The 27,559-nt window shown below is 43.5% G+C and overlaps 3 protein-coding genes across 5 annotated transcripts in view; 1 reads left to right on the top strand and 2 right to left on the bottom strand.

Annotated features, from left to right (window-relative positions):
• Nucleotides 1-537: 537 nt before the first annotated feature.
• On the bottom strand, nt 538-4,657 carry COQ7 (coenzyme Q7, hydroxylase). Its single transcript, XM_064520326.1, has 6 exons — nt 4,538-4,657; nt 4,186-4,385; nt 3,654-3,768; nt 3,410-3,549; nt 1,766-1,834; nt 538-1,111 (listed from the first exon to the last, which is right to left on the bottom strand). The coding sequence occupies exons 1-6, from the start codon at nt 4,599-4,601 to the stop codon at nt 1,034-1,036; spliced, it is 666 nt and encodes a 221-aa protein (XP_064376396.1). The 5' UTR covers nt 4,602-4,657; the 3' UTR covers nt 538-1,033.
• A 241-nt stretch (nt 4,658-4,898) lies between these two features.
• On the bottom strand, nt 4,899-20,614 carry TMC7 (transmembrane channel like 7). Its single transcript, XM_064520325.1, has 16 exons — nt 20,460-20,614; nt 20,144-20,333; nt 17,645-17,793; nt 17,112-17,279; nt 16,856-16,941; nt 16,167-16,312; nt 15,455-15,602; nt 13,768-13,941; nt 12,244-12,401; nt 11,169-11,286; nt 10,541-10,638; nt 10,023-10,206; nt 9,052-9,182; nt 8,617-8,772; nt 7,120-7,198; nt 4,899-6,120 (listed from the first exon to the last, which is right to left on the bottom strand). Exons 1-16 carry the CDS (start codon nt 20,497-20,499, stop codon nt 6,061-6,063), a joined length of 2,085 nt encoding a protein of 694 aa, XP_064376395.1. The 5' UTR covers nt 20,500-20,614; the 3' UTR covers nt 4,899-6,060.
• Nucleotides 20,615-23,351: 2,737 nt separating this feature from the next.
• Nucleotides 23,352-27,559, top strand: part of TMC5 (transmembrane channel like 5) — a 30,164-nt gene continuing 25,956 nt past the window's right edge. The window contains exons 1-2 of one of the 3 annotated variants that reach the window (XM_064520322.1): nt 23,352-23,516; nt 24,499-24,589. The gene's annotated coding sequence lies outside the window, so the exon portion shown is untranslated. Of the gene's footprint in view, nt 23,517-24,486; nt 24,590-24,683; nt 24,826-27,559 lie in introns of those variants that run through there. The other 2 variants (XM_064520323.1, XM_026112077.2) reach the window with 2 other exon arrangements.

The following is a 27,559-nucleotide window of genomic DNA, read 5'->3' as shown; positions in this document are numbered from 1 at the left end:
ACCTCCCTACAAGTTTCACCAATCACATTTTAAAATAACAGCAAAAGGTGTCACAATCCAATCCTTCTCTCTGCTTGGAACCATTAATAGCTTCTATCCCCAGGCTCTCAGACATATGTTGAGGGAAGTCTTGTTCCCTACCAGTTTAAGACATACTAATTTCATTGCTGTTTTCTTGCCTGTATTTTGTCATCTCTGGTCAGTGTTAAGAGAGCAGGCACACAGAACTGTCTTGTGTATTTCTATTGCTCCATGCCGAGACGTCAGCAGGAAACATGGGGAAATTGTTCCTACTCTGAGAAAGCCAGAGTCCTTATTCAAGAGCCACTGAAGTCTAGATGCAAAAGGAGATAAACTTGAATGGTGTAACAAAATACTAGATGCAATTCTGCAGATGCTCTAAACTGCTCTGCCCACCTGCTTTATATCAGGGGTCCATTCCTTCTGCACACACTCAGGACAAAATCAGGTAAACAGAAATTCTGATTAAATAAGGAATTCAGAATTGAGCCTAAAAATACAAAAAAAGTCTTCAAATGAAAGTCTTATAATAACCAATCTTTATTCAAGACAGATTGAAAAGAAATAATTACTAGGATTTCATTTACTTACCCTTAAAACAGAACTCAAAAAATATCCTATTTAGTCAGTACTATTTTAAAATGAGCTAATAAGCTCCAGCTTACTTCAAATAAATATAAATGTGAAGGCAACAGAGAACACATTTACCATTTTTATATATGCATACAAGTCATGTATATACATATATATATTTTACTGCCACCTTGTGAACAGTTTCAGAATAAGGAGATTTAGTTTGTATGGACCCAATTCTGCCATCTTCACTCACATTTAGCTCCACTGACCTTAATGCAGATACTTATTGCACGAGTACTCAGTATGAGAAAGGATGGCCTAATCAGATGCTTCGTGAAAAAAATTTTCCAAAGGCTGTATAAAATAACTATTAGTCTTCCATAATTTCACATGTTGTATCGTAGTTTATTACCACAATCACTATTGAAAAATATCACTAAATTCTTTCTGATAAAAATATAGCAGCTTTGCATCCAAGCTGTATAGCTATCTTCAAAACTGAATAAGCTGGTGCCTGTAAAAGAAAGAATAAAAGATTAAATACTTCCAATACTCCAATAACATGTTTTGTTTGAACCAAACCCGTGGTAAGTCACAGTAAGCATTATCTTGATAATACACCTATATTTGTAATTTCAATCACTCTAGATAAAACTAAATAAAAATCAACTTAGCAGAATGGTTCCAATTTCTCCACAAATATAAATCAAGAGAAAAAAAGCTTGGAAGTCACACATTCCTCCTACGAGCAAGGAAGCATAGAATTTAGTTCAGTATTTCATCCTTCCTAACGTGGTTGTGTTTGTCTACCAAGATGATGCCTCAATTTCCCTGCTGTATGGATAGTATTTATTAAAGTTTTTATTTAGCCATATCTTGAAAATATTTAAATAAAAAAAGCAAATCTGAGCAGAGAACACTTCCCAAGAAAACAAAAATCACTTTAAAATTTGACCTGAATTCCAACAGATTCAATTCTGTTTTAGAAAAATAAAAGCTGTAAGATGCAGTGTCATTTCAGTGTCATCTTACACTTATTTTCAGGGAAGACTATCAAACCATTATTTTTTATTTCTCACATGAAGAATTATGTCACAGTCACTGGATAAGGAAGATTATCACACCTAGATCCTTGCTAACAGCACCAATGAGTTAACACTGTACTTACTGACTCTGCGTTGTGTTCAAGCGCAATGTCATGGTGCTCCCGTTCATCATCCCGAAACTGCTTTATTATCTTTAAAAACAGCAGGTAATTAGTAGGTCTACTGTACAGAGAAATCAAGGCAGCTAGAATACAAAGCCACATGCTGCTGGCCACTGCATGCACCAGGGTAAGCATCTGAGGCCTAGGTCTCTCTCAAAAACATTCTGCTTCTTAAAGACCTGAATCCCCAATTCACTGAGAAAGGAATTGTGCTGCCATACTTATAGCACCCCTCAAACCTAAAGTTATATTAATATTCTGAAAAATCTTTAGACACCTCATCTGCTATATAATATACCACTATTTTCCACTGTTTAAAGAAAACTCACAGTCAGAGTAACCTGCAATACTAATTAGTTTCACACATGTAACACAGTAAGTTTCACACACATAACACATATAACTCCGATACATTAAATTAAAAAAGTAATGTTGATTCCTTCCAGATTTTCAGTAAGGGCATTTCCCTGTAAGACAGCAGGGCTTTTGTCCATTCTAGCACGCTCTAAAGAACGAGACAGAGAACAAAAGGAGCTGTGAAGAAACTCCAACGGAGAGCGAACACAAAAAGCAAAACCACAGACAATGGCAAAGAACACAGCTAGCACAAAAATTTAACAGCGCCTTTAAATAAAAGAGCTGGGATTTTGTTACACCATTAATTTTCTCCTGTAATTTGACAACTGGGTCAAAAAGGTTTAAAGAAGTTTCTCTTCAGATGCCTACACATACCTAGAAGTGCTTAGTAATGTGCTCAGAACCTACAAACACCCACCACAGAGTTCACTTTCATCTCTAGTCCTCCTCCTACCAATGAGGCTGACTAGCCTTGCTGCTTAACTTTTTCCTCTTTATTTTGCACCTCTTGGTTATTAGCCTTTACTTTTATAAGTGATATTTCCCTCATATGTCAGCACAAGCTGGGTTACTTCAGATACCGTTTCTGTGACAACAGGACAAGTCTGGAGTAACCAGACTTGGCCATGGGTTAAACAATGCCCAGCTGAACATAACAACAGCCAGCAGAAGAGCTGGCAATGAACACGCAGACCCTAGAGCAAGCAGAGCACAAACAAGCTCAATAGGCTGCAGGTGGAAACAAGTCCTCTCTCACAAGTACCTACGAAAATGTGTCACAACTTTTTATGCCTAAAATACTTGCAAATTATTTTTCTTGCAGATCTAATAACTATTGCCTCCTTTCATGCTCTGTATTCAAAACTTGAATAATTCAGTCGCATCTAGTATAACCAAAACTTTACTATGCAATTCATCATACTTTTTCCATTTTCTTTTGCTCTAACCTCTTCCTTTCAATTAAAAATAATCAAAACTAAAGTACAATTCTTCCCATCACAAGGAAAATACTGAATTAATGAAAGTGTACTGAAGCTAATTTAGCATATTTTAATTTTGGTGTTTGATCAATTCAGCATTGCTGAAGGAACAACCATCCTTTTAATTTAAGGTTTCTTTTGCCTTCAAAAATCTAAGTTATAGGACAAAAAGCTCTGATGTAAATTCTACTGGCATATTGTTCTAAAAAAGTCTCATTACATAATTCAATTAATTTATTAAACTACTTTTTAAGTCACAGTAAAATACCTGTAATAATTCTCTGTACTTTTCTGGATCTTCTTCCATAAGAGTTCTGATCTGATTATTATAGTGATCCGATATGCTCTCTTCCACTGCCACCGTGCAAGCCATTGCACCTTTTTTTCCAAGTAAAGCACTTCCAGCCCCTATGATTGCGGTACAAACATATCCAAACAATGAAACCCAAAGCAACATGAATAATTTACACATCTAAAGAGTTCATAAAACGATAATAATAATACAAGCTCACCTAAAACAAAGCCTGTTACATTCCAGATAGGCAATAAAACAGTAGGTCGAACTCTGTATGCAACCATTAGTTCATTAAACTTTTTCAGATGATCTTTCTCTTGATTCCACATTTGCTGAAACAGAACCACATAACAGTAAGGTATAAGACTAAGAAAACTGATATTTTTAATAAAACTAATAATAAAAAGAGAAACAAAACATGTTGCTCAGGTCACTCACGCTAACTTTAGAGACAACTATTCACAGTACTCAAAGGAAACAGGAAGAAAGGCAGATAAAGATGGTTATAAAAGGGCAACGTATCTGCATATATCTTAGCCTTTGTCAGAACGTTACATCAATACGCTGTAGTTCCCTTAAGCACGTAACGCAACCATTCTTCACGAATACACACGTTCAAAACTTTTTAGAAAGAGACCCACAACTAACTGCCTTGCTGCAAAAGCTACGGCCTTGCTGCTTCGTTTGACCACCGTTAATCGAAAGCAAAGCGCAGAGGGAACGAGGCGGCGGCTCTCCGGCCCGCTCACCTGTATAACCGGCCCCACCGCCGACCTGCCCAGCACGGCCATCTGCCCCGCGTAGATGCGGTTCGCCCCGTACTCCCCGGCGTGGTCCACGCGGATGATGCGCTCCACGACGGCCTTGTTGATGCCGTCCGGGGTCACCCCCGCGCTGCCCGGCCCGGCCGATGCGCCCCTGGCGGGCGGGCGCCACCCGCCGCCCAGACCTGCCGGAGAGACGCGTGAGGCGGGCGCCGCCGCTGAGGCCGCGGCCGCGAGTGCGGGGCCCCGCGAGAGCCCCAGAGCGCGGCGGCCGCCGCCGAGGACGGCGCCCCGGCGCGGAGCCGCCCCGAGCCCGAGCCCGAGCCCGAGCCCGTACCTGCCCCGCCGCAGAGCGGCCGGCCCCGCCCCAGCGACCGCCGCAGGACCGGCGCCGCCGCCATCCCGCTGACCCCGCCGCCTCCTCGGCCGCGTCGCCCCGCCGCAACGTCATCACCAACGGCCGGCCGAGCGCCCGCGCTCCGCCCTCCTCCCGCCCTATCACGCCGTCGATTGGCTGCTCGGCGCTCCCCCGCGGCTCCGCACTGGGCAGCGGAGCTGCCAGTCAGAGCCGGCGTTGCCCCGCTACCATAGGAACCGTGTGCTCCCGCCCCGGCCGGGCAGCGCGCCCTCCCCTGCGACAGACCCTCCCTCATCCATCGCTCAAGGAAAGGCTCTTTTCAAAAGCATCCGACACATGATTATAAAAATGGAGTCATTTATTGCATGTTACTTTCTTGAAATAGAAGACAGAAAAAAATTCCAAAATATTCTATAAAAAGAATGCATCACCTCACACCTTAACAGTACTACAACTTCAAGTAACGTACACGAGGATTTTCCATAGAGAATTTGGTTAACAGAACCATAATCTTCACAAAAGAAAAAAAAATCAGCAGGCTGCTTAGAAATATTGTTCTCTCAGAGCTGCACAGCTCCATCAATTCATTTAACAGACATGAATCACAGTGAATTTAAAGGGTACTGGCGTGTTGTATTTCTGTATTATAAATAACTTGTTTAATGCTCAAGCATTCACATTTTAGAACAGGAAGAATAGCATTCAAGACGTCTGTAGGCAGAATAAAACGCAAGTAACAAAGCTTCACATGTTTAAACAAAGGTGAACGCCTAGCAGCAGTACTGGTATCACAGCGCTGACTACCTGTGCTACAGAGACGTACAGCCCTCCGGGTGGTTTCTTCCAGTATTTATTCAGAATTCTTTTATCTGCTTGCTTTTTCTAAGCCATTTTGGTCAGTTATCTAGTGTTCAACTGCAGTTGCTATTTCAGAGCAAAAAAATCTAAGTCTCTTCTCTAGAATTTAGAGACATATTTAGAAAACCAATTTAAAACCCTTGCAATATTTTCCCTCCAATGCACTTTCAAAATACTGACTTCAGTGTTTCTTTTGCTTTGGTTTTAAAAGAAAAGTGAGTTGCAAACATGTAAAACTACTCCTCTTCCCCTTACCTCTCCCCCCAATTCTTAAGCATAATTTATAAAAGCACTTCAAAGAGTTTCTAAATGGAATCTCAGTTCTGAGCACATTTTACCCAGAATCCCTGGAAATGTTGGGATTTAACAAACACCAACAACCTTGAAACTCTAGCAGCAATAAAGCGTCCTACCATTGACTTTTTTGGACAGGGCTAATATGGTACAAATAAGTTAAATTTCAAGTCTTGGAAACTTTAAGCCCCAGTAGCATAGTCAACATTAAGAATGTAAGTATTCATTACATAGACTGCAGGGTCAGGGTGCTCATCAGCTATTCGGTTTAAGTGCTGTAGATATTTCTACTCTAATCTAGTGGTTCTGGAAGTTTCAGGAAGTCAAGTTCTTCTGGCTTTTTGTGGTTTTCAAGTATGCTTCTCAGCTTCTGTGATCTTTCTGATTAGGAACTGCTTGTCATGACTCTCCTGGAAAGACAGAATAAAAACTACACCTTTTAGATAAACAGAAGAAGAAACTACAAACAATCTCTACACAACTCATTTCTTTATTAGAAATACAGTGGTGTACTCACTACATCCTAAGCTGATTAGTGACTCCCCACACTCTCTCAGGTGCCTAAACATTTTTAAGTTTACAAAGGTCTTGACTTCATTCACCTCATGTTAGGTCGCATGTTAATAGTTCTGTACTGGACCTAGTAAAAATATCTGACACACACCTAAAGCATGCTATATTTAAAAGAAACATACACTAAAAGAGGGACTACTTCCTAAAAGCTTTGAAAACCTTACTCGGAAGGCTAGATTTTGGCTTGAGCAGAGTTTCCTCAGAACATGGCATCTGAACACTATCAAACCAGTGCATGGCAGCAGCCTCTAATGGACTGTAAATAAGTATATCTGCACTGGCAACATTCTCCAGAAGATTCATTAGTGGTGACTTGCTCTGTCTCTTACTGCATGTAGAGTATCTGTTGCAGGCAGTGCTGGGACCCGCACTCTGAAAACAGACCAAACATGATGGGGCAGGAAGAACAGGGTGCTTGTTTGTGAGGGTGGAGAAGGAAAGAGAGACAGTTTGTGTAAAATGGTGGAGGGGAAAGAAGGCACAGGCTTCAGGTCCTACTTTGGCAGGATCAAACACACACACACAGAAAGCAAGACCATGGGTAAAGAACAGGGGCAACCACATCATAGAGGCACACCCTGTCCCACATGTGTGGGCTGATGCAACTGGGCCTTGCTGCAGTTGCTGCTGATACCCAAGTAAACCAGCCAGACTGAAAAATGCTTTAGTGCTTGGGATTTTTCCTGTGTAACTCATAAAACTTCCTTCGCTGCCTGTCCAAACACCAAATAATTGGAAGACTAAGAAAACTGCTGTTTCTCTGCATGCCTGATCACTGATGCAACACAAAAAGAAAACTTAAGCAGTACAAAAAAAAGTAGCATGTCAAATCTTACCATAACCAGTTGCTCTCTCAGCTGCTCAACAACTCGTTTGTGTGCGCCAGCCAAGGCAATGAAATAGAACATAACAAGGCTGCAAACAGCAAACCAGCATTACATGTTAGCATCATACAAAACACAGAATTAGTCAGAAAAAGGCTGTTACAGGCCAGAGGAATTGTCATTTCGGGCATTCGCTTCAGATAGAAGAGAAGCTACTGGGGGGTGGGGGGGAAGCAACATACAGCATGGGAAGACAGGGCACAGCCGCGACTGAAAGCACCTACTGAGATATTTGTGCTGTCAGCAGGGAGGGCAGGAGTGCTAGAGGATGCAGAGGCAGGACATCCTGCCGATGTTACAACAGCTGTTCCTACACTGTTGTCGGTTCCTGCCCTGCTCTAAAGATGGAGGGGGAGGGGATGCTCACTGTGGTTTGTAACCGTGGTAAACAGCTACAGAGTAAAACTGCACCGGCTCCTTATAGCATGTATTTCTGATGTAATCTGTACCCAGAATATCATCCACAGTACATGAAATCATGAAGAGCAGTAGCAAGAACTAGAATGTCACAAATGCCTATGTAACTCACCTTTTTTCTCTTCCAAATAATGAGTATTAGGGTAGCAGTCCAACTCCCCCTCCATCTGTTACACTTTATGGCTTTATGATAAACTATTAGAAAGAACTTTGGGACTCTGAGTTTAACCTCGCCTTCACCCCAAATATAACAACCCACCACCAGCCAAAACAGAGGACTTGATATTTCCTGTGTACACAGTGACACTTCAGGAGAACACACAAGCAAGCATGTGTTCAGGAAGAAAGGGTGGGTGGAACCTGAAATAAATCACATGGTTTCCCAAGTACAGAAGTTACAGAAAGTCTCATGTAACAAGGCTCTAAGATCAGAAAACAGTCAGGTTGCACTGAAACAAAAAACAGTTCTGTACATAAGTGGGAAAAAAAAGCAAGCAAACAAAAACTTTTTTACTGTAAAGGCGATCAATCACTGGAACAGGTTGCCCAGAGAAGTTATGGAATCTCCATCCTTGGAGACATTCACAACCTACTGGATGTGGTCCTGGGCAACCTCCTCTAGCTGAACCTGCTTTGAGCAGGGCGGTTGGACTAGGTGATAACCAGAGATACCTTCCAACCTTAACCAGTCTGATTCTATACTGAATTTTACCTTACAGAATGAATGTTTTTTACTGAGGTTTGTGGACAGGATTTGTGACCACAGGGCTTAAAATATCAATTTGCAGAATGATTGGTAGCTAATATTTTTGAGAAAGACAAGTGAGGGATATGGGACACCCAGGAGCAAAGGCAATAAAGCTAAAGAATACGAATAACAGGCAAAGACATAACAACTGAGACCTGCTATGGGCTGTGATGCCTCTGACTGCAGACAGCAAATGTGGTCTAATACTTGTTTGGTAACAGTTAAGTAAGGAAGGAAATGAACCATGCAGCTGCACGACTAAATCACGTCTCCAGAGTACTTACCAGATAACCATAAAAAAAGGCACTGCAAAGGCTTCTGATGCTATACCATAAAGGACCTTCTGCAAACCAGTTGGAAACCCAAGTATGGTATCCGGAACAACTGCCCAAGAAGTGTTAAAATTCCTGAACGGCCCACATGCCTTAGAGGAAGGGATACTGCCAGAGAACCAGAATAGAAAAGAGATGCTGCACCAAAACGTAAAGATAAAAAAAACCAGAACAATCGCAACACTATTTTCCCCATGGTGTAAAAATAGACTTTGCCTTTAAAAGAGTAGTTTTTATGTGTGTGGACTAAGCAATAATATGATTTATTTAACGCAAACACATTTTATTCTAATTTATCAATCCAAAGTTGCATGTCTGCTTTTAGGGAACTAGCAACCTTAACATTAAAGCAAACATCAATTTCATGCAAGTTAAATTGTCACTTACTGTGCTATGCTGATTCCCAAAGGGATAAAAGCCAAGACGAGCCCGATCAGCAGCACCAAGAAGAAGAAAAAATTGGAACTTGATGCTCTGATAGGCCTAGCTGAAGGTTTACGTGTGTGAATCAAACTAATCTGAAGAGGGAAAGAGAGTAAGACTAAATATATATGTAAATATCTAAATATCTAAAAATATCTAAATAAATATACCTAAATATAAGTCCAATTATACCTTCCCCACCATCTCAATTCCCCATCCTCGAATATGCCACCAGCTATCACTATACAACCTTCCTCTGATGCACATGGACTGAGAAGGGCTAAGGCAGAAATACTTCACGTTCCAGTAGCGCTCAACATCTCCTATTTTGGGTTGAGGGTTTGTTCCAGAGGGCCTCATATACTTGCACAAAGTCAACAGGCATCGGTCACGTGGTGTACGATCTAGGTCACACCCTCTAGTTTTGAATTACCAACAAGAAGGGGCAAATGCATATTAGTATGAATTTGCTGCACAGAAGGAACTGTCTAGTCACAGAGCAAAACTTCCAATATGCAAAAAACAGGTCTTGAACTTCCAATCCATCTTGGATTTTCCAATTTGTTTAGAGTTGAACTAATTTTTTGTTTTTAATTTTACTTGGCAAAATTTTGTCCAAGTCCTAAGCTCTGTTGCTAGCAAACACACCATTGCGAACAAGTGTTATGAATTAGCTTTACTATATAGCATAGTTTTCTTATGGAACTAGACAAATAATTGATGAAGTAGTCATTAAAAATACTGTTTTTCTTGATCACTTCAAAGCAAAACTCTACTTTTTCTTAAAAGCAAAAAAACAAAAGAACAGGGAATTCTATTACGTCTTTTCCAGTACACTGCATCCTCAGGTTTTTGTTTTCTTTAAATGCCAACTTTACTTACAAAAACCACAGAGGTGCACTCAATTGTCTTCTTTTACCACACACCTTCATTACCTTTTTAATATAAAAGACGATAAAGTATTTCACGGTTGCTATGGCTGGAAGAAGTGGTGAATAGAAGGTTCCAATCCAGCAGATAGTCTGCCCATAAATGATTTCCAGGACATTATCAGGAATTCCAAATTCCTGCAAACCACACCACTGAACTGGCTTATAAGAGCAGTAAGTAACTAACAACCTAAAACAAAGAATATCATTAGTTCAAGAGTGAAGTTATGGAGTTTAGCTGAATCTTAACATATTTGAAATGCATATTTGGAACATGCAGAAATTTAACAATAAAGCATTAGACAATGTAACAGAAAAATACCCGAAGAAACAAAGATTCAAATATAAGAAACTACACAGCTATTTGACTAGCAAACACCAGTAATCAAATCACCAGAAGTGTGTTTCTATTTTATTTTAAAACTGGAAATATGGTTAGACATATAGGGAATAAATAATGGGAAAAAAACTCTTGTTTCATAAGTCATTGTGTAAAAGCATGCTCAAAAACTATTGATACTCACTTTCTAGGAAAGTCCACAAATAGAGTCACAGCCAAAATTATAATAAAATCAAATATCAACAATTTATACATTTCTTGCCCAACTTGAGATTCCCAGCACTATAAAAAGAAGGCAGGAAAAACAAGATTAGAAGTCTAAAATAAAAAGTGTGTGTGTGTGGGGGAAATCAGTCACTAAAACTTCTAAATCAATTAACACCATAAAGTTCAAATCCTATTAACTTCCACTTCTAAAATGCTTTTAATTGTTCTAGAGCCTCCAAGCTTTTTTTTCCCTCCTCTCTCTTTTTAAAGAGGAAAGACCATTGTCTCATTGGTGCAAAACGCTGTAACACAAGTGGTATCAAAATGCAGCTAACTCAAATAATCCTCATGGTAGTCAGACGGTCTAGGTTAGCTGATAATCCGTCACTGGACCAATACTCAGCGTTTTTAGCTAAAGGAAAGGTATATGATATGTATACAAGAACTTTACTGGTTTATATCAAGCAATAAGAATCAGCCCAAGGCATAACATGAATGGCAACCCCAGATCTGATTCTGAATACCTGCAGGCAAGCACGTTGCATGGAAAAAAGAATCTCTAATCAGAAGTTCAGATGATTAAAGACCAAGATAAATCTGCTTACAGGATAGAGCTCGTAATTGTATCCACAAGCATTACACTTGTCAGTGGCACAGTAGGAGATCTGACTCCACAGCGAGAATAAGAGAACACCGATATTGGCCAACCGCACAAAGACACACCTGGAAGAAAGGCAAAACCCAATTCAAAACCTGTCAGAAAAGAGGCATTCTAGCACCTGACTCAACTTGCATAGGAGTTCCAGGAGGCTGCCTGGGGCTCTAAATGTGAAAGTGTTGCACAGAGCTTTAACAGAATGAAAACAAACTAGAAAACAAACATATTTCTTTCTTCAGTAACAGGTTCGGTTGCTTTTCACCTTCTCTGCCTTATGCTACAGTCCATTGCTTCTTTTCTCACTATTGTTCCTAGATCATTTCAGTTGCTGACCTTGAACTAGCAATGGGCTGCAATTCTCTCAAGTGCTTTTTCAGAGGCCAGGTAACAACGCTTTGTGCATGGCACTTCCTCTTGGGTGGCTTAACACCTTCAGAGGCACTTAGCCAAATAGGAAATACTAAGCACAGGGACTTGACAGAGCTCAGATGCTTCAGCTTGAATCTTACCACCCTTTCCTGCCAAATTCCAGTTCTTCATGCCTTAGAATATCTTAAAGTATCTTTCACCCCCAAGCTTTTAACTTCTGCCTTGAGCAAAATCATGCTTCAATCTCTGCTCTGCAGCATTGTAATATGAGTGAAGTTGATTGCCGCGCACTCACACTTGTCCATCCAAGGAAACGCTGCACACAAAGCAGTGTGAGCCTATAGCTCTGCAGGCGGGACTTCCCTACTAATTATTCAGCCTGTTGAAGACACCAGCTCACAGAGATAGATGGGATAGAGAGAAATCTGGAAACTGAAATGACTGTACTACACTACCATAAAAATAGGAGATGGCTTCTAGATTTAAAAAGAAAATTTCCAACTAAACAAACCAATGTCTTCTTGGCTTCCAGTGCCCAGGCCATCTGTTGCAGGGAGTCAAGCCTATCTGCTTCTTGACGTCTGAATGTTTACAATACTTCTACCAGGAAAAAGCTGTTGAAATGTCCAAGGCGATGATAAGAACATGCTTACCTCATCAGCGTCAGCCTGATTTCAAAGACTGGTGAATAATCTTCAAGTCCAATTAGAACTGAAAAGATCTGAGGAGCAATGAAGTTGGCCAACGTGATCACTATGGAAGGCAAATACTGTACCAAGAGATTAGCTTCAAACTTCATATTGTTGCCATTCTGTACAAGAAGAGATGAGAGAAAGGTAACACCACACACAAACACACATTTCCAACATTATGCTCTCTCCAGCTACCCATGAGCCTTCCCTGTCCAGCACTCAGGTAACATCTTTGACTTCAGCCTTTACCCATATTTGGGACTACAAGCCTGCCCACTACCACCTGTGAAGTCTGCTGATACAAACCCTTGCTTTCTCCTTGTCCCTTCACCAGTAACTACGTCCCTTCTCTCGCTATTAATATTTTAGTGCTTCCCCAAGGCTTCTGTTTGACAAAGTTCATTCATTTCCCCAAGGTTTGTGTCCAAGACCTATGCCAAATTTCAGACACGTCTCCAGTTACTCCCTCTGGCCCCAAGAAGCTCCTCCAACTTTCCCATCACCTTAAGAACCTCCTCTATGTACTCACTTCAGCAAGGTCAAGATACAAACTCCTGAAGCTCTCCTCTGAGTTGTTCAGTGCTGCCCTACCCTCTTCTCTGCCCTCAAACAACACCTTTGACACAAACATCTCTGTAGTCCCCATTCCCTGCTTCTCCCTCTGCAATCCTGGCACTTCACAGATGTTAAGAGTCAGGTCCACAGAGAGCACACCTTTCCCCAGACACAGCCAGTGCCCATCACATCACCAATACAAAGGGGACAAAAAAGTGCAACCTCTATTCATATAAGGCTAATTCAATTCCAGGGGTCCTCCAGAGAATGTAATCACTGGTATCTTGCACTGTTGGCTGCTCTTTTTCTGCTTCTGAACTGCTCTTCCCAACAGTTTGTCCCGCAAAGTGTGAACAATGCGCCCTGATCAGATTGTCTTCACTAATGATGCAAGAACCTTTTCTTCTGAAAAGTGCTCCCTGCGTGAAGTCTTCCTGTTTCCCCACACAACTGTAACTCAAGCCACAATACAGATCATAATCTTTACTAGCCCCTCTCCTTGCTATTCTTTTTTGCAGCTGAGCAGCAAACCAAATCAGCAAACTGACCACAAGGAAGTTTATTTTAATCCAGATCAGTTCCCTGAGCTAGTATACTGCCCAGAAACACAAGCATGCGTACACAGAGGTGAGCAGAGTTACACAGGGAGGAGAATGAGGGCTACTTTTCTTGCAGCTGCACTAGCTCCAAGGCATGACACTGTAGTCTCTGTATCGAAGGGAGACATCACTGCTCTTTCTTGTACATGCCTCTTGACCCTTCTCACTCCCTCCTGCTAAATCAATTCTGCCTCTACAGAAAGCACGTGTTTTCACATCCCTTGCAAGGAAGGTGCTATATTAAGATACTTGACTCTTTTGCAATAGTTCCTCTTGCTCTGATCACCAGTCCCCTATTGCAGTTTGTCCTAATGTCATGTCTGATACTCACATTGGAGATATTTTCCTGAGAGAAGACAGTTGCTCTATAAATAGAGTAAAAACATCCTGATAGAACTGCGAGGACAATTATATTTAGAAATAGTCTCAGAGAGTAGATGCGCAGCTTGTCTTTCATAGTCCTGTCAGCTATTTTTTGCTTCAGTCTTTCTTCTTCCAAATCTGTCTACAAACAAAAGAAAAAATGTGCAGTTTTCTGGCGCAATATAAAATACTGCCACTGAGTTTCCTACCTCCAGGAGGTACAACCTACAGTCTGTTCCAGGACAATCCCTCCACAGCCTGCCCAAACCCTCTGAAGTGAGAGTGCCCTTCCGTTGACTTACACCAGTCCAGGCAGGAGTGCAAGCCCCAGTCTGTGTGCTCAGTCTCATCAGGCTGGGGGCCCTCTAGCTGAAAACAACTGTCTGGTAGTCCTCTTATCTTTATTATACCAATATTATATCTCCTTGAGGACAGAAAGAAAACTTCCCTGCCTATTATGAGAGACTGATGTCAGGCAGCTTGGTACAAACATGTGAAGCAGGTAAATCAGCCCACTCTTGTCTTCACGCTTCTACAGGTAGGTAAACAGTCCTCAGTCCTATGACTCAAGATGGTTCTCTTTGTGAAGGAAAAAAAATGTGGGATGGCACAGAAAGCAGCACACCTCTGAGCGGCTGGTCAGGCAAACTTGCTATGTTTCACCTTAGCTGATGCAAAAATGTAATACTACCTGTGAAGACAACAACCCAGCAAGCTGGGCACACCCTCAGTAAGCTGGCTATTTTCTGCAGACATCTTTCCATCAAACAGTAATATTAAGGGGTGGATTTTTCTAAGGTGTGGGTTATACAGACAAAAAAAGCATGGTAAGTGAAGGAGGCTCTAGTTATATGGTAAAAGATGACTGTGAACTTTACTGGAATGGAAAAAAAATCACTGTAATTTATGAAATCAGTTATTATTGCTTTGTGGTTTGAAACAGAAACATGGTGACTGGCAAGTATCTTTTCAAAGGTCCTTGTTTCACCACACAAATCTCTGTTTTCAGTGTAGAGGCAGAGGGCAAACAAGGTACTGCTTTCACCAGAACAGCCTTTCAGATTCCCTCTTCAGAGCACTTTATGATTTTGGACAAGTATTAGTTGCATCTATGCTTTTGTATGTATATACATGTCATAAAGAACCCTTGTAAAAAAGCTACAGTATCTCAGTTTTTTTTTTTAAACCAGCAACAGTGCTCTTAATTTGTATGAAAAGTATTATCTGCATTTTATTTCTCCCCAAACAACTGCTTACCATGTTGCAGACTCATAACCCACCACACCCAAACTGATTCCCAATAGTGCAAGTGTTTTGTCCACAGCTGGGATAGCTTTTCCTGCTGGATTACACAGAAACTAACACAGGAAGCACAACTGGAGCGTGAGGAAGAGGCAGATAAGCAGTTAAAGGTGGCTTCAGTCCCTAGTGGATGGGAGGAGGGCCTTCAACCTCAGTACCAATCCTTCCCATGTTGCACCACAACTCTTTGCTATTCAGAAAGCACTCAAAAAGATGTGGATTCCCCACTCGCCTTGAATATACGCTACCCTAATCTTTCTTATCCCCAGTCCATTTATCTGTCATATATCCTTCTTTGTAGCCACCTAAGCTGTACTGAACCATAACGAAAGAAAATCATGAAAGTTACTCACTTTGAGCTCATATTGCAAGCTGCGATGTTTTAGCCGTGCTGCACTTAGATCTGTAATGCAGAAGTCCCAGCCTGCAAAAACTTTGTTACAGTAACTCTGAAATTGATCTTCATGATGCACCAAGTTCTGCTTAAATCCGTCCACAGACCTAGAGAAAAATGCAACTTTACTGAAAAAGAAGTATTTCATCCACAGAAAAACAAACAAAAAAACCCCCCACACCTCAAGCAACCAGGCTCAAAGGCTGTGATCCCTCTAAGGGCAACCAGCCATATTTGCTCTGTATCACCAAGTCTCTAGGAATCTTTGGTGTGAGGTTCTGCAGCAACCAAAGCCAACTGAATCCCTGATCGATATGAATTACTTCCCTCCACTTGGCCACACTCACACGTTCTCACCCCATCCAATGCTTTTCTGACACTGCAAAGAACTGGCTCAGGAAACTGAGCTGGAAAACTACTGTATCTTTTTTTGGTTCATTTGTTTTAAATAACTTATATTTTCAAATAATTCATTTTTTTGCTGGCTCAGCTCCCCAAAAGCCAGATAAAGGCTACTGTGGTGCTGTATCCTCAAAGATATAACAGAATCGGCAGAGGATTCTCCATTTCCATACAAAGTAGTTCTGTAATTCGGTGTGCTCCCTACAGGTGAGAATGCAATGCAAGCTCTGCAACAGGTAGCAGTAAATAAAATGTACCAACATCTTTACCTTTTTATTATCCAGAGGAGACTTAATGCAAGGTAAGCAAATGTAGTCAGCAGATATGCTAGTGGTAAGTTGTACCTAAAGATGCTGATCCATGCAACATCTATGGTGTAATAGCCATAAAACAAACTTGTCATTTCCAGGAATCCCTGTGGGGGGGGGGAAAAAAAATAAAAAGTTTATAAATAGAACTTGTAACAGCAGCAACAACTACTCAGCTAAATCCAACCTAGTTTTAACCAAGCATTTTGTACACTTGTAAAAAAAATTACTACTGAGACCCCCAGCAATCTATGGCAGCCTGTAGCTTCTAAACACTGACATTGCCTCCAACAAACTAACACAGACATTGCATGCTTAAGTCCCTCCCATCTCCAGTCAAAGAGCCCTGTGACAAGGACACTCAGACCCTACACAGAGAAAACAGTAGGAAGCATGCTCCAGAAAATGAAACATTTAGCAGCTGGGGAAGAGCAGAACAGGCTGCAGCATGTGACCAACCAGGCCTCAATGTACTCTCAGTAAAAGCCAGTTTGGAAACTTGCCTTCCCAATGATACTTTACCATTTTACCCCAATGATGCCTTACCATTTTTCAAAACTGTCGAAACATCATTCCCTGATTAAAACTCTTTTCACACTTCACTTATTACATGTGATTTAAATACTTAAAAAGAATATCTGATCACTTACAGTGCCAGTGAGCAAATCTTTGAAGAAAGTGTAGAAGTAAACAAGACCTTTATTACCACTAGGTGCATAAACAGTGCAGTGAGGCTCTGCCAAAGAAAGACAGGAGAAGTCAGTAGAATAGCAGTGCCCATTAAACTGTGAGCTGAAGTCAGTTCAAACATGACAAGCTCTTGCAAAGCAAATGTTTGTCTTTTGGGGAGCCGGGGGGAGGACCCGAATGTTACAAATGATAACAGAACACGGAGAAGATGGTTACCTATGCTCCTTGCAGGAATTTTATCAAAGCTACTGTTGAAAACTCCATGTTTTGAAATGACACTGGGAAGGGTAACAAAACTGAACATCAGGATAAATATTATAAAATTCAGCAGGACCAGAAAACGCAGAAAGGAGAAGTAGGACTGGATGCCAGTACCAAATTTCCCTGGGAATAAAAGAAACATGTGTGAGTTACTAGTTAAGATGTATTAAAAAATAAAAAAAGTAAATATAAAAGGAACACACTATAATTTCAGTTACACTAAACTCGGAAGAAATATTACTGATGTTAGTTTTAATTATTCTGGGTTCATAGCAATATAACTGAAATGGAAACAACTTTATCTTTTCATCCAACGTATTTCCATCTACTCCTTCATGCATTTTCTCATCAGCAACAACAAGGGAAGCAGGCAACTTCTCAGACGCCTACAGTTATATCTGAAACTGTGCGCACACATGTAAAACCCACACGCTATCAATAACAGAAGCAGCTCAAAAGAGCAGAAACCAACATAACAAGACAAATACCTTCTATGCTGCGAATATCATGCCGCCAAAGCTCCAGGTAAGATAACAACTCCTTGGCTTCATCAAAGACTTTTTTCCACGATCTACGGCTAGACCTTTTCCACTGATTCCATCCAGATGAATATTTTATATCATCCTGCTGAGAGTCCCTAAGAAACAAGAAGTATAACTACTAAGCACAAGAACTACTTTTTCCACTACATGTAACAGGGCCTGGCACAATGGAGCCCGCTTGGAGCCTTCAGAGGGATATCGCTGTGCAAAATGGTGGGGTAACGTATGCTGGTTGTCCCCATTTTTTCCTCTTGTTAACTGTGACAACATGTTAATTCAATCATAACAAGTGCTCTCACAGGAAAAAAAAAAAATCCAACTGACAATAGCACGACACAGAGATGTGTAGCTACACTTGCTACAGGGATGTTTCGTGAAGTTTCTGTTGAGAATTTCATATTCACAAATGGCTGAAAAAGTCAGAAAAGATACTTTCCTCGGAACTTCTGACCAAAGTATCTTCACCCAGATGCTCTTAAATTTTTTTAATTACTTAATGTTAAAAGTTACACCTGTTCAAAATAGAAGTTTTTTCTTTTACAGAAAATTAAAAGACCTCAAAGTCAGAATGAAAAGTCCAAATATTGTGTGCAAAAGTTAAAAAAATGTTTTATATATACATATGGCGCTATAAAGACATTCATACATCCAATTTGGATTTAATCATTTTACCTTTATATTGCATTCTTGTACATAATACAAGGCAAATGTTATCAAAATTAATTTTTTTCATTATTCGGTTTCTATAATGCTTTGAAAAATTCACAAGAAAACGCTGACTTAATGAATTTGAAAAATTATTTCTTTGCAAGTGGGGGGATGAAATATTCTAGCAATAAGCTGCAAACTAGCACCAAGGATGTACTGCAAACTGCGTAGAGTTTTTGTCTTTTTTTTTTTTTTTTTTTTAAAAGGAACTCTTTCTAGATTTTCACACCACATGAGTAAATTTTCACTGTAAAAAATATTGCTGCATGGTCAGCAACAGGAGCAAGGAGAATTGTGAGCGACTCGGAGCTTGCATTTTGTTCTTTCTTTCAGAAAGCCATAAAAGACAAGAAACAAAAAACCCCAGACGCAGCATGAAAACAGACTCGTATGCAGAGAATGCTGTTCCAGCCTCCGATGCCACTAAAGGGCAGTGGTGAAGCACCCACAAGGAGGCTGCACAAGAAGAGAAGACAAAGGCTCCAATTTTATAAATAATTTGTACACAGAGCTACTTCTGTGCGTGAGTGACTCACTGAATTACTCGTGTACCACATCAGGAGCGCAGCTAGCGCCAAGCGTGCTCTGTGTCGACAGCATCCCTAATCTACTCAGCTGAAGGTAAAATTAGTATTTTGGCAGGAATCTGAATTAAACCAATTTGCCACAAGCAAAGAGGCAGCAGATGAGGTCATCTTTAAGTGCAAACACAGCTATTCTCAAAAGCTTGCAGCTAATGGAAACTACAGGCTACAGCATGTAGCGTTTTAAACAGGCACTTTGGAGAACTACACGGCCTGTGTTTGGTCTGTGTTTTAAGCAGCGGCGTGGGCCGCGCGTTCATCTGCGTTACAGAGGATCACTGTCCAGTTCTCAGGGCACTTACGAGCAGGCGTTATGCGTCGGCAGCCGCTGCGCGATCCCCACAGAAGGACTGACCCGCAGAAGCGCCAAGAAGTCCCATCAGGATCTCGGGGCGATGAAAGCCGCAGCTCGGCTTTACGCACCCACCTCCAAACAAGACCCCATGCTTTAAGCACCCTCCTCCACCACGACCCAGGTCTTCTGCAGTTCCTCTCCACAGCCCGTAGGATTAAACCACTCAAAGTCAGGCCGTAACAGAGCTCTTCCCCAGTCCAGCTACCCCTTCCCGGCCTTTCCCATTTCCTGGCACTCTCACAAGCAAATGAGCCCTCGCTCTACCCAGAGGGCCAGACACTGTACTTTCACCTCTCCCCTGGTCCACAACCAGGAAGCACCTCATTTAAAGGTCCTGTTATTCTCTGACAGCGTTGTACAAACATGAAATATCCTCTCTCCTCAAAAGAGCTTGTGGCTTGCCAGTACCAGCAGAGACAAACAGGCCCTCACAGGCTGGAAAACGCAGGTGGGGCAAAGCCCCCAGTCCCCTCCCGCCGATGCCTACCGAGGGCTCGCAGCGATGTAGAAAAGGATCAGAAAAGATGACAAAACAATCTCAAAAAGCTCTTTCCGTGCATAGAGAAACACCAGAGAAACCACACAAGTTTTGTGCTTCTGGGGGCAACTTGGAGGGGAAAAGCTGTGCCAGGAAGACTCAAGAAGAGCAGCACTCACAGAGCAGAAAGAGAGGCCGACAGCCAAGGCACAGTTTCATGACGACCCTTGAAATCATGCAGCCCTGGAGGCAGCGGAGGGGAGGCGGGAGGCAGCGCTCGGCTCCGGGCGCGCCCGCGGCGGGCGGGCGGCAGCTCTCACCTGAACCACCTCTTCCCGGCGAGGCTCAGCGGCTGCTCCCGGGGGGGCCGGGCGGCGGGCGGCGGGGCGGCGGGCGGCCCCCGGGAGCCCCCCGCGGCGGCCGGGCAGCGCCGCACGGAGCGGTAGCTGGGCAGCTCTTGCAGGAAGGCCACAGGTGCCGCGGCGGGCGCCTCCTCGGGGACGAGGAGCCCTGCGGGCGGAGGGAGGGAAGGAGAGAGCTGCAGAGATCAGTTCAAACATGGCCCCCGGCCCGCGCCCCCGCCGCCTCGCAGCACCTGCCGTAGGTGCCCCCCGCGCCGCCCCCCCCCGCCCTCACCGCTGTCCGGCCGCCGCCGCCGCGCCGCCGGGCTGCTCATAGCCGCGCGGGTGGGGGGAGCGCCGCCGCTCGCCGGCCCCCTGCTGCCGCCGTTTCCGGAGGCAGCGGGCCGCGGCGGGGCGGGGGCGAGGCTCGCGCCTGGAGCCGCCTCTCCCGGCGCGCCCGGCCCGCAGGGGGCGCCCGGCACCGCCGCCGCCGCCGCCGCCACCGCCCGCCCCGCGGCCCCGCCCTCGCCCTGAGGCGGCTCCCGGCGGAGCGGGCTGCGCCGCCGCCCGGCGAGGCCCCTCGTGTCCCTAACCCGGAGCCGCCCCGCCCCCGCCCCCTCCCCCGCGTCCTTCCACCGGACACGAGGGTCTCGCGCCTCGGGCCTGCGCGGCTCGCTGTGAAAGCGCTGCGGGGAAGCGCAGGTGCTGCCTTGGGCGGGGGGAGCGGGGCGAGGCGCAGGCCGCTGCCGCGGATGCCGCGGGGAGGTGCCTCGGCTTCGACGCAGGTTTGGGTTAGATGTTAGGTGTCTTCTGGGACTCGTTGCGTGTCCGTGCTGGTATTGGACACGGTACGAGCCGCTTCTCGCAGGCCCGGGCGTTTGGTCAGGCGCCGTTCGGCGCCGGCCTCGGTCCTGTAGCTCCGAGTGACCCCGTGCCGCGGCTGCGGCGGGAGCGCGGCTTTCTCCCCGGATCAGGGAGCTCCGTGTGAACCCGAGCGACAGGGTCAGCAGGTGCTCGGAGCTCTTCGTCCTCCGCGACAGCGAGGGGGTTGGTTTGTCTGTTTGTTGTCTAAGTTGTGCTAAGCATCCCAGAGAGACTTATTTTGTGGGGTAATCCTTACCTTTAATGTGGAAATACTGCTTTTCTGAGGAAAAATATTAATTAAAAATGAAACTTACAATGGTTTTTGCAATATAATATATGAAAAAGATAAACAAAGCATTTCTAGTGATTCGGACTGTGTTCTAATAGCAGTTAAATTCATAAGTAGATTTTTCCCAACTTTCCTGATTCACTTCCTTCACTAGTTGTGAAAGTGAGTCATGGGGAGGTTTCAGGATGCTGAATCACGTGTATGGAAAGGACACCTCTTAGCTTCTCTCACCTGTGCCTCGTTAGCCCAGGTTTTATAGTTCTCACATTGCTTTATTAGCAGCAGCAATCTCTATAGATGAGTCAGTTTTCTTCATGGTAAAAATTTAAGATTTTATTGATAAAAATGTAAATTGACACCCTAATGTACTTAAAATAATTTAGATGTACATGATTATGATCAATAAGTTGGTGTATTACTGCTAGAGGAAAAGGATGTATCTTATCTCCTTGGCGAATTATTGTGAAATAAAGAGATGTCGATTTATAGCACAGTAACTTCTTTACTGAGCTAAGCTACGCTTCAGAAAGACCTGCTGTAGATACTCTTAATATCACATTGGTAGGTAAATCTAGAATATGAATGATATTTCTTTTAGCTATTTTCCCATGAAAATAAGCTGTAACATGTCCACATCTCTCAGTAAGTCACTCCCCAGGTTCTTGTACTCTAGTTCAAGAGGGCAGGAGTTCAAGCCTAATGCTCTTCCCCTTCTCCTTTTCACAGATCTGTGCTATGAATTTTCCCAGGTGGGAGCTGTTCTGTAGCAAAGGCCGATGCAGCATCGCTGCCTGCTGCCTTCCCTGGAGGCTGGGCTGCGGGTCACCTTGGGCGTATTTGGGGCTGGCTGGTTTGTAACAGAACTTTGGTGAAGTCCGTTTACGCCGGTAGTTTTGGTTCCTTGACTGGAGATCACGTTTCCTGTACTTCACTGTGAAATATCTTCCAGCTGATCATTCCTGAAAAGTCAGGAGTTGGAGATTGAAGCTCTCAGTAGCATTCATGAAAAATGATTTTGTATTGTTCATTTTTTTTTTTTATGCTAACTCTGCAATACATACACCAGATATGCATTTGTTTTGTACCGGTATAGCCTAAGTGCCCATTTTTGTTGGTCCCTTGAAGCCAGCCAAGCATGGGTCATCTTTGTGCTAGGCTGCCAATATGAAACAGGGCCAGTTCTGCTTTAAATAAGAATACGCACAGTCTACGACTTTTTTAGTGAAATCTGGGGTGTCAGTGTTGTTTTTTTCTTTTTGTTCCTTTTCTTACTATTAAGAATACAATCTTAAGTGAGATAAAGGGGAATAAACCACTTGATTAATAATACTGTCTTTCTGAATTTCTGTGTGCTTGACAAGTCTTGGGCTAATGACCTTGAAAGAACAAATTCAAGTAAGATTGGATGAACTGAGGAACAAGGTTGACTCCTGCAGAAATTTTGGGAAAACATTTTCTATTTTCTCTTTTTCAGTTGAGAAAGCTTTTTAGACAATTTAAAATGTTTCAGTGAGTTTTATGGGACACAGCAACCCTGGATGGGACAGCAGGAAGGCAGGCTCCGTGAGCAGCCTCGGATGGGTGGTCCTGCAGCAGTCTGTGAGTCATATGCAGGGAGAGTGGTAGCTTCCCCTCGTGCGGTATTTGTCCAATATATCTTACTCACAAGGGCAGCAGTTTGAGTCCGTGCTGAGCACAGAATCTAGCACGATACGTTGTTCCCCTGATGCCAAAGGTCTGGCCCTTTCATTTAGTAAAAGCAATTATTTCCAGGACACTTTCTCTAATATGGTGGTTCTTCATAATGCCACAGCTCAAAAAGGCTTTTAAATATTCAGGAAAGTAGTGAGTGATTTGTTTGATTTTGGGAGGCGGGAGGAGGTGGTTCTTATGTTTGACTGCTACCGTGCTTTGCCGTGTGGTCTGTGCAGCGTGCAGGCAGCTCCGAGTTCAGTACACGAGATTACAGACAAGTGCTCTGCAATCATGCCAGGAATGTTGCCTTGGGCAAAACAGAAGAAAATTTCACTTAAGTCAGTGTTGAATGTGTGTGGTACAGGATAAACATGTTTTATCCAATTTAGGAGCTGAAAAAGCACCAGCCGTTTGGTAAAAGTGATCCTCAGGCGTTAGAACAGCACAGCTTCAGAACCAGAAGGCACTGGGCAAATTGGTTTGTAACCAGTTCCACACTGGCAGGTGAGGATGCCTTTAGTCCAAAGATTAGTTGAATTTTTTTTCTGTTTTAAATCTTGCTGACCACAGAAGTTATGTAGGAATAGTTTCTAGAAGTTTTAAGATGTGCGCCTTGCAGGGGAGAGAAAATATGCCAAAATGGTACAACAAGCCATATTAACACAGAAGTGGCTGGGATTCTGTAATTCTGTCCAGCATTAGTAAAAAGGGGAAAGTAATGTGGACAGAGCACGGGTCTGGTGTAGCAGAGTCAGTTCTGCCCATATCCTGTTTACCTTTTCACCTGTGCCTGTTGCAGTGGCAGCTGTTGGCCCCTATGTTCAATTTGAGGATGCTTCTCTGTTTTATGACAGCAGTATCCCCCCAGGAAGGGCACTGTGCACTTGCCTGGCAGTGACTATTAGGTGTGCTGGGATAACCCGGCGTCCAACTCCACGCTGCAGAGGGAGTTAAGATAATGTGTATGTCTCTGCTGAGTTGCTCTGGGGAGAAATCCCTACCATAAGGCTAGCCCGAAGCTGTAAGCACACCAGAAAGTGTGAGCAAGAGGCACCAGGATACCCAGCGCTGCATTGGTTTCTCCGTGTTGCGCGCTGCCTGGTTACCACCTGTGGCTTTGTCCAGTCCATAGTTTTGTCCGTGTCTGCTTGAAAAGATAATGTAGGGAGGGGAAGAGGACAAGAAATATCAGTAACTATGTATCTCACAAAAGGAGAAAAGGTTATTTAATGGTCCCTTCAGAGTACAAGAAAAGGGAGCTGGTGTTAAATTCCCTAGCCAAGAGCTGCTGTTTACTGCCTGCATTAGCATGAACTAATTTTTTTCACTCCTAGATGAGGCCTTCCTGTAATAAAGCTAAAAAGATATGGGGTCAAGATCCTTCTTTATCTCTGTTCTACAAATGATTAATCTAAGGATGAAGGTAACACATCCCATGTCTAAGAATCATTTCTTTGTGTCCTTTGATTTTGTTATTGCAATCCAGACGGAGAATGAAGTGTGCTTTATATCGGGGGGGGAAGGAGAGTAAATAGCTTCGAGATCAAGTGTACATAAAGCAGCATGTTCTACTGCAGGTAAAGTGAAAAAAATGCTCTTATTTTTTTCTTTTTAAACCATAAGCAGTGAGGACTTAGGTTCCCCCTTTCTCGCCGGAGGCACAGGGCTCCCGCTGAGCCCAGGACGAGGGCGGGACGCGGGACCTGGGCTCCGGGAGGAGTCAGCACGGAGTGGCTGTCCCCTGGGTGCCTGGCGCGGGCGCCTGGCGTGGGGCAAGCTGGGGCCAGGCTGCGCCTCTCCAGGAGGCAGGCAGGTAAGGGGCCGCTGCCGGGGGGTCTCCAGGGCTTGGGGCCATGCCAGACGCCGCTCGCCGCTGTGGCTCTGCGCTGTCTGCACTGGTTTCTAGGGCTGTTGTCCCCAGCAGCGAGGGGCTGCGCAGTCACCAGGGGCTTGGCACAGGGGAGGTGCTCACCGTGGGGCCCGCGGTGGTCCGAGCGGGGGTTTCGCCAGCTGGCTGACAGTGGGGCTGGAAGGTGGCTTCTCCATGCCCCGGGGCTGGCAGAGGCACCTGAGATGGCCTGACAGGCTCCTGCAGTTTTCTAACGCTCACTGTCTAGAGGAACATAACCTTTGGGGCTGGGCTGCACGTGGGCACGGAGATGTACCCTCCTTCTGCCAGCCCAGAGGTGAGCAGGCCCCCGGAGCGGTGCCTCACGGCACATCACAGCTTTGTCTCCCCGTTAGTCACGGGAGAGCTTTTGTCCTCTCCAGCTGGAAGGGTTGAGCCCATGCAGGATTAACTGTCACAGCAATTTTCATCCTCCCCTGATGTGTTTCGCCAGGATGCTGCACTTCAGCCTGTGAGGCATTGCACCGGCCTTGCTGGGCTCGCTTGCGGCATGACATCCCTTCTCACTTTGCTATAGCTTGTGTGTTGGAGAGTGCTTGCTAGTGAATGGTGTAGCTCTGCATTTTCCAAACAGTGTGTAATGGGAAGCCAGAAGTATTTTTTTTGTTAAAGAGGCAGCGAAATCTTCTGTTTAAACATTCTTGTTCTTCCTGGTCAAGCACTCTACCAATCCCTCCAAATGCATAGGCTTACTACCTAAACGTCATCCCCTTTTTCTTTACTTTCTGCATTACTTTTTTTCCATTATGCTATGAAGGTTGAGGTGTTTCCAGGCACAAGATTGAATATAAATAAAAGCCAAGCCTTCACACCCAAGATTATTGCCGAGCCTCTGCCCCCAGGACACTCTGTTACAGTACAGCTCATCTGTGAGCCATCAGTGGTGCCGCAGGGAGGCTGTGCTGACTTCCCCTTCCCTGCCAGTGCGTCACTACGCTCTCCTTGGCCGGTCCTGGGACCAAAAGCAGCGTGGTCCTTCTCCCTGTAGCAGAAGCAGCAGTCTGTAGCTCAAGCCACGTTCAAGTGACTGGTTGAAGTGCAGGTTCTGCATCAGGGCTGTCACGTGGACAGGGACTGGCATGGGACAGCGGTAGCAGCTGGCTGCCTGTGCAAGGCAGTGCCATCGAAATGGCACCTGTTCTGGGCTGATACGTCAGTCCTCTGCCCAATGCAAAGAGTTTCAGTTGTTTTTTGTTTTTTGTTTTTTTTTTGTCTATTTGGTTTTCTTTCTTTCATTTTCAGAGTTTAGGGCATGGGATGTGTGAAAGTAAGGAGGACTTTTATTCCTGCTATGACAGTGGTGAGGTGTCATGGTACTGCATCTTCCTGCTGCAGGAACTAGAACTTTAAGGAGGTGTTCCTGGCCACATTTTTGAGAAAAGACCTCTAAGTATGACTTGTATAGTCCATAGCTTCTTATGTTCATTGTGGAAGAGAATCTTAACACACTAACAAGATACAAAGTATAGCTAAATTAAAATACAGTGTCTGAAAAAAGTATTGAGTTTATGTGAAATTACTTGTCCAGCAATTTGAAAGTATCTTATAGGGATTTTGAAGAGCTAGAAAAAAACTCTGAAAATATTGATTCTCTGCTAGTTAAAACAAAACAAGCAAAAAAAAAAAAAAAAAAAAAAAACCCAGCCATTTCCTAGCTTCTTAGTTGATTTGCTAGAATATAGTGAATAGCTTTTGTTTTCCCTCAGGGTCATCTTAAATGCTGGTTGCGCAAATAGTAATGACATGACAATATCCTAACAGGAAGTTAAGCTAGAAATTACAAACAGAAGAATGCCTTTTCTTTAGCTCAACAACACTGTGTATCTTTAAAACATTGCTCAGTGTCTAAAATTATCATGTGTGTAGAGTTCATAAGGTTTTCTAATTGAACTTGTGAATGAGAGTCCTGTAACTGATACCTCTCATTAAAGTGTAATTGGAAGCTTGCGTTTAAACTGGATAGGTGTCCATTACATGTACAGGATAAACAAGCTTGCTTTAAGGCAAAACTTTAGAACCGTTCTGGTAAACAGGTGTGCTTGAAAACTGCTTTTTTTTGTAACCAAACGTTTTCTCCAAGTACTAGTAACTGGTAATATTGGTTAATAGAAAGACTTTAAGAGCTTGCTTTCCAAAGCAAGATTCAGTCCTGTTATGTGCAAAGAATGCGCTAGTCTGTAGTTTGGAAATTCATAGGACTGACTTGCACTGGTATGAAGTGGTGGTTGCCTTAGCGTTTTTTTCATGATGATCAGACTCCGAGCTGGGTAACGTCCTTCAAGTGTTATGGAAATAATACATAATTCTGTTGGCAGCATCCCATTCCTGCTATTCTTTCCTCTCTCTGCTAGGTATACTGTTTTTAGTATTCAGTTGGCTCTTTATAATTTTAATAGTTATATATCCCTGATTTTGTTCCTTTTGTTCTATATTATCCCTTTTTTGTTCCTTTTCACCCAGCCCTCAGTTTTCCTAAAGGATTAAGTTGGCAGCCTAGGGTCAGAGGTAGGCAAAGCAACAAAGCAGCAAAGGCAAAGGGACTTGTTATCAAAGGGATCTCTGGGGAAAAGGTTAGCTAATACAAAATTACTGTTATGTACTTCAGTCCATAAAAATTATGACTGTGTGAGGCCTTTTA

The sequence above is a fragment of the Dromaius novaehollandiae genome, chromosome 14 (assembly GCF_036370855.1).
Source record: "Dromaius novaehollandiae isolate bDroNov1 chromosome 14, bDroNov1.hap1, whole genome shotgun sequence".
NCBI classification, from domain to species: domain Eukaryota; kingdom Metazoa; phylum Chordata; class Aves; order Casuariiformes; family Dromaiidae; genus Dromaius; species Dromaius novaehollandiae.
Note: the sequence above shows the minus strand (reverse complement) of the source record. Positions and strands in the feature narration are given on the sequence as shown.

Excerpts from the sequence above, each read along its gene's own strand:
- COQ7 (XM_064520326.1), bottom strand. The coding sequence starts at position 4,601 with ATGGCGGCGGCGCCGGTCCTGCGGCGGTCGCTGGGGCGGGGCCGGCCG. Across the intron at positions 4,386-4,537 it reads GCCGCTCTGCGGCGGGGCAG|GTCTGGGCGGCGGGTGGCGC; the intron begins GTACGGGCTCGG and ends TCTCTCCGGCAG. Across the intron at positions 3,550-3,653 it reads TGTAACAGGCTTTGTTTTAG|GGGCTGGAAGTGCTTTACTT; the intron begins GTGAGCTTGTAT and ends CCGCAATCATAG.
- TMC7 (XM_064520325.1), bottom strand. The coding sequence starts at position 20,499 with ATGAGCAGCCCGGCGGCGCGGCGGCGGCGGCCGGACAGCG. Across the intron at positions 11,287-12,243 it reads ATCAGGCTGACGCTGATGAG|GTGTGTCTTTGTGCGGTTGG; the intron begins GTAAGCATGTTC and ends CCTTTCTTCCAG. Across the intron at positions 6,121-7,119 it reads TGAGAGAGCAACTGGTTATG|GAGAGTCATGACAAGCAGTT; the intron begins GTAAGATTTGAC and ends CTGTCTTTCCAG.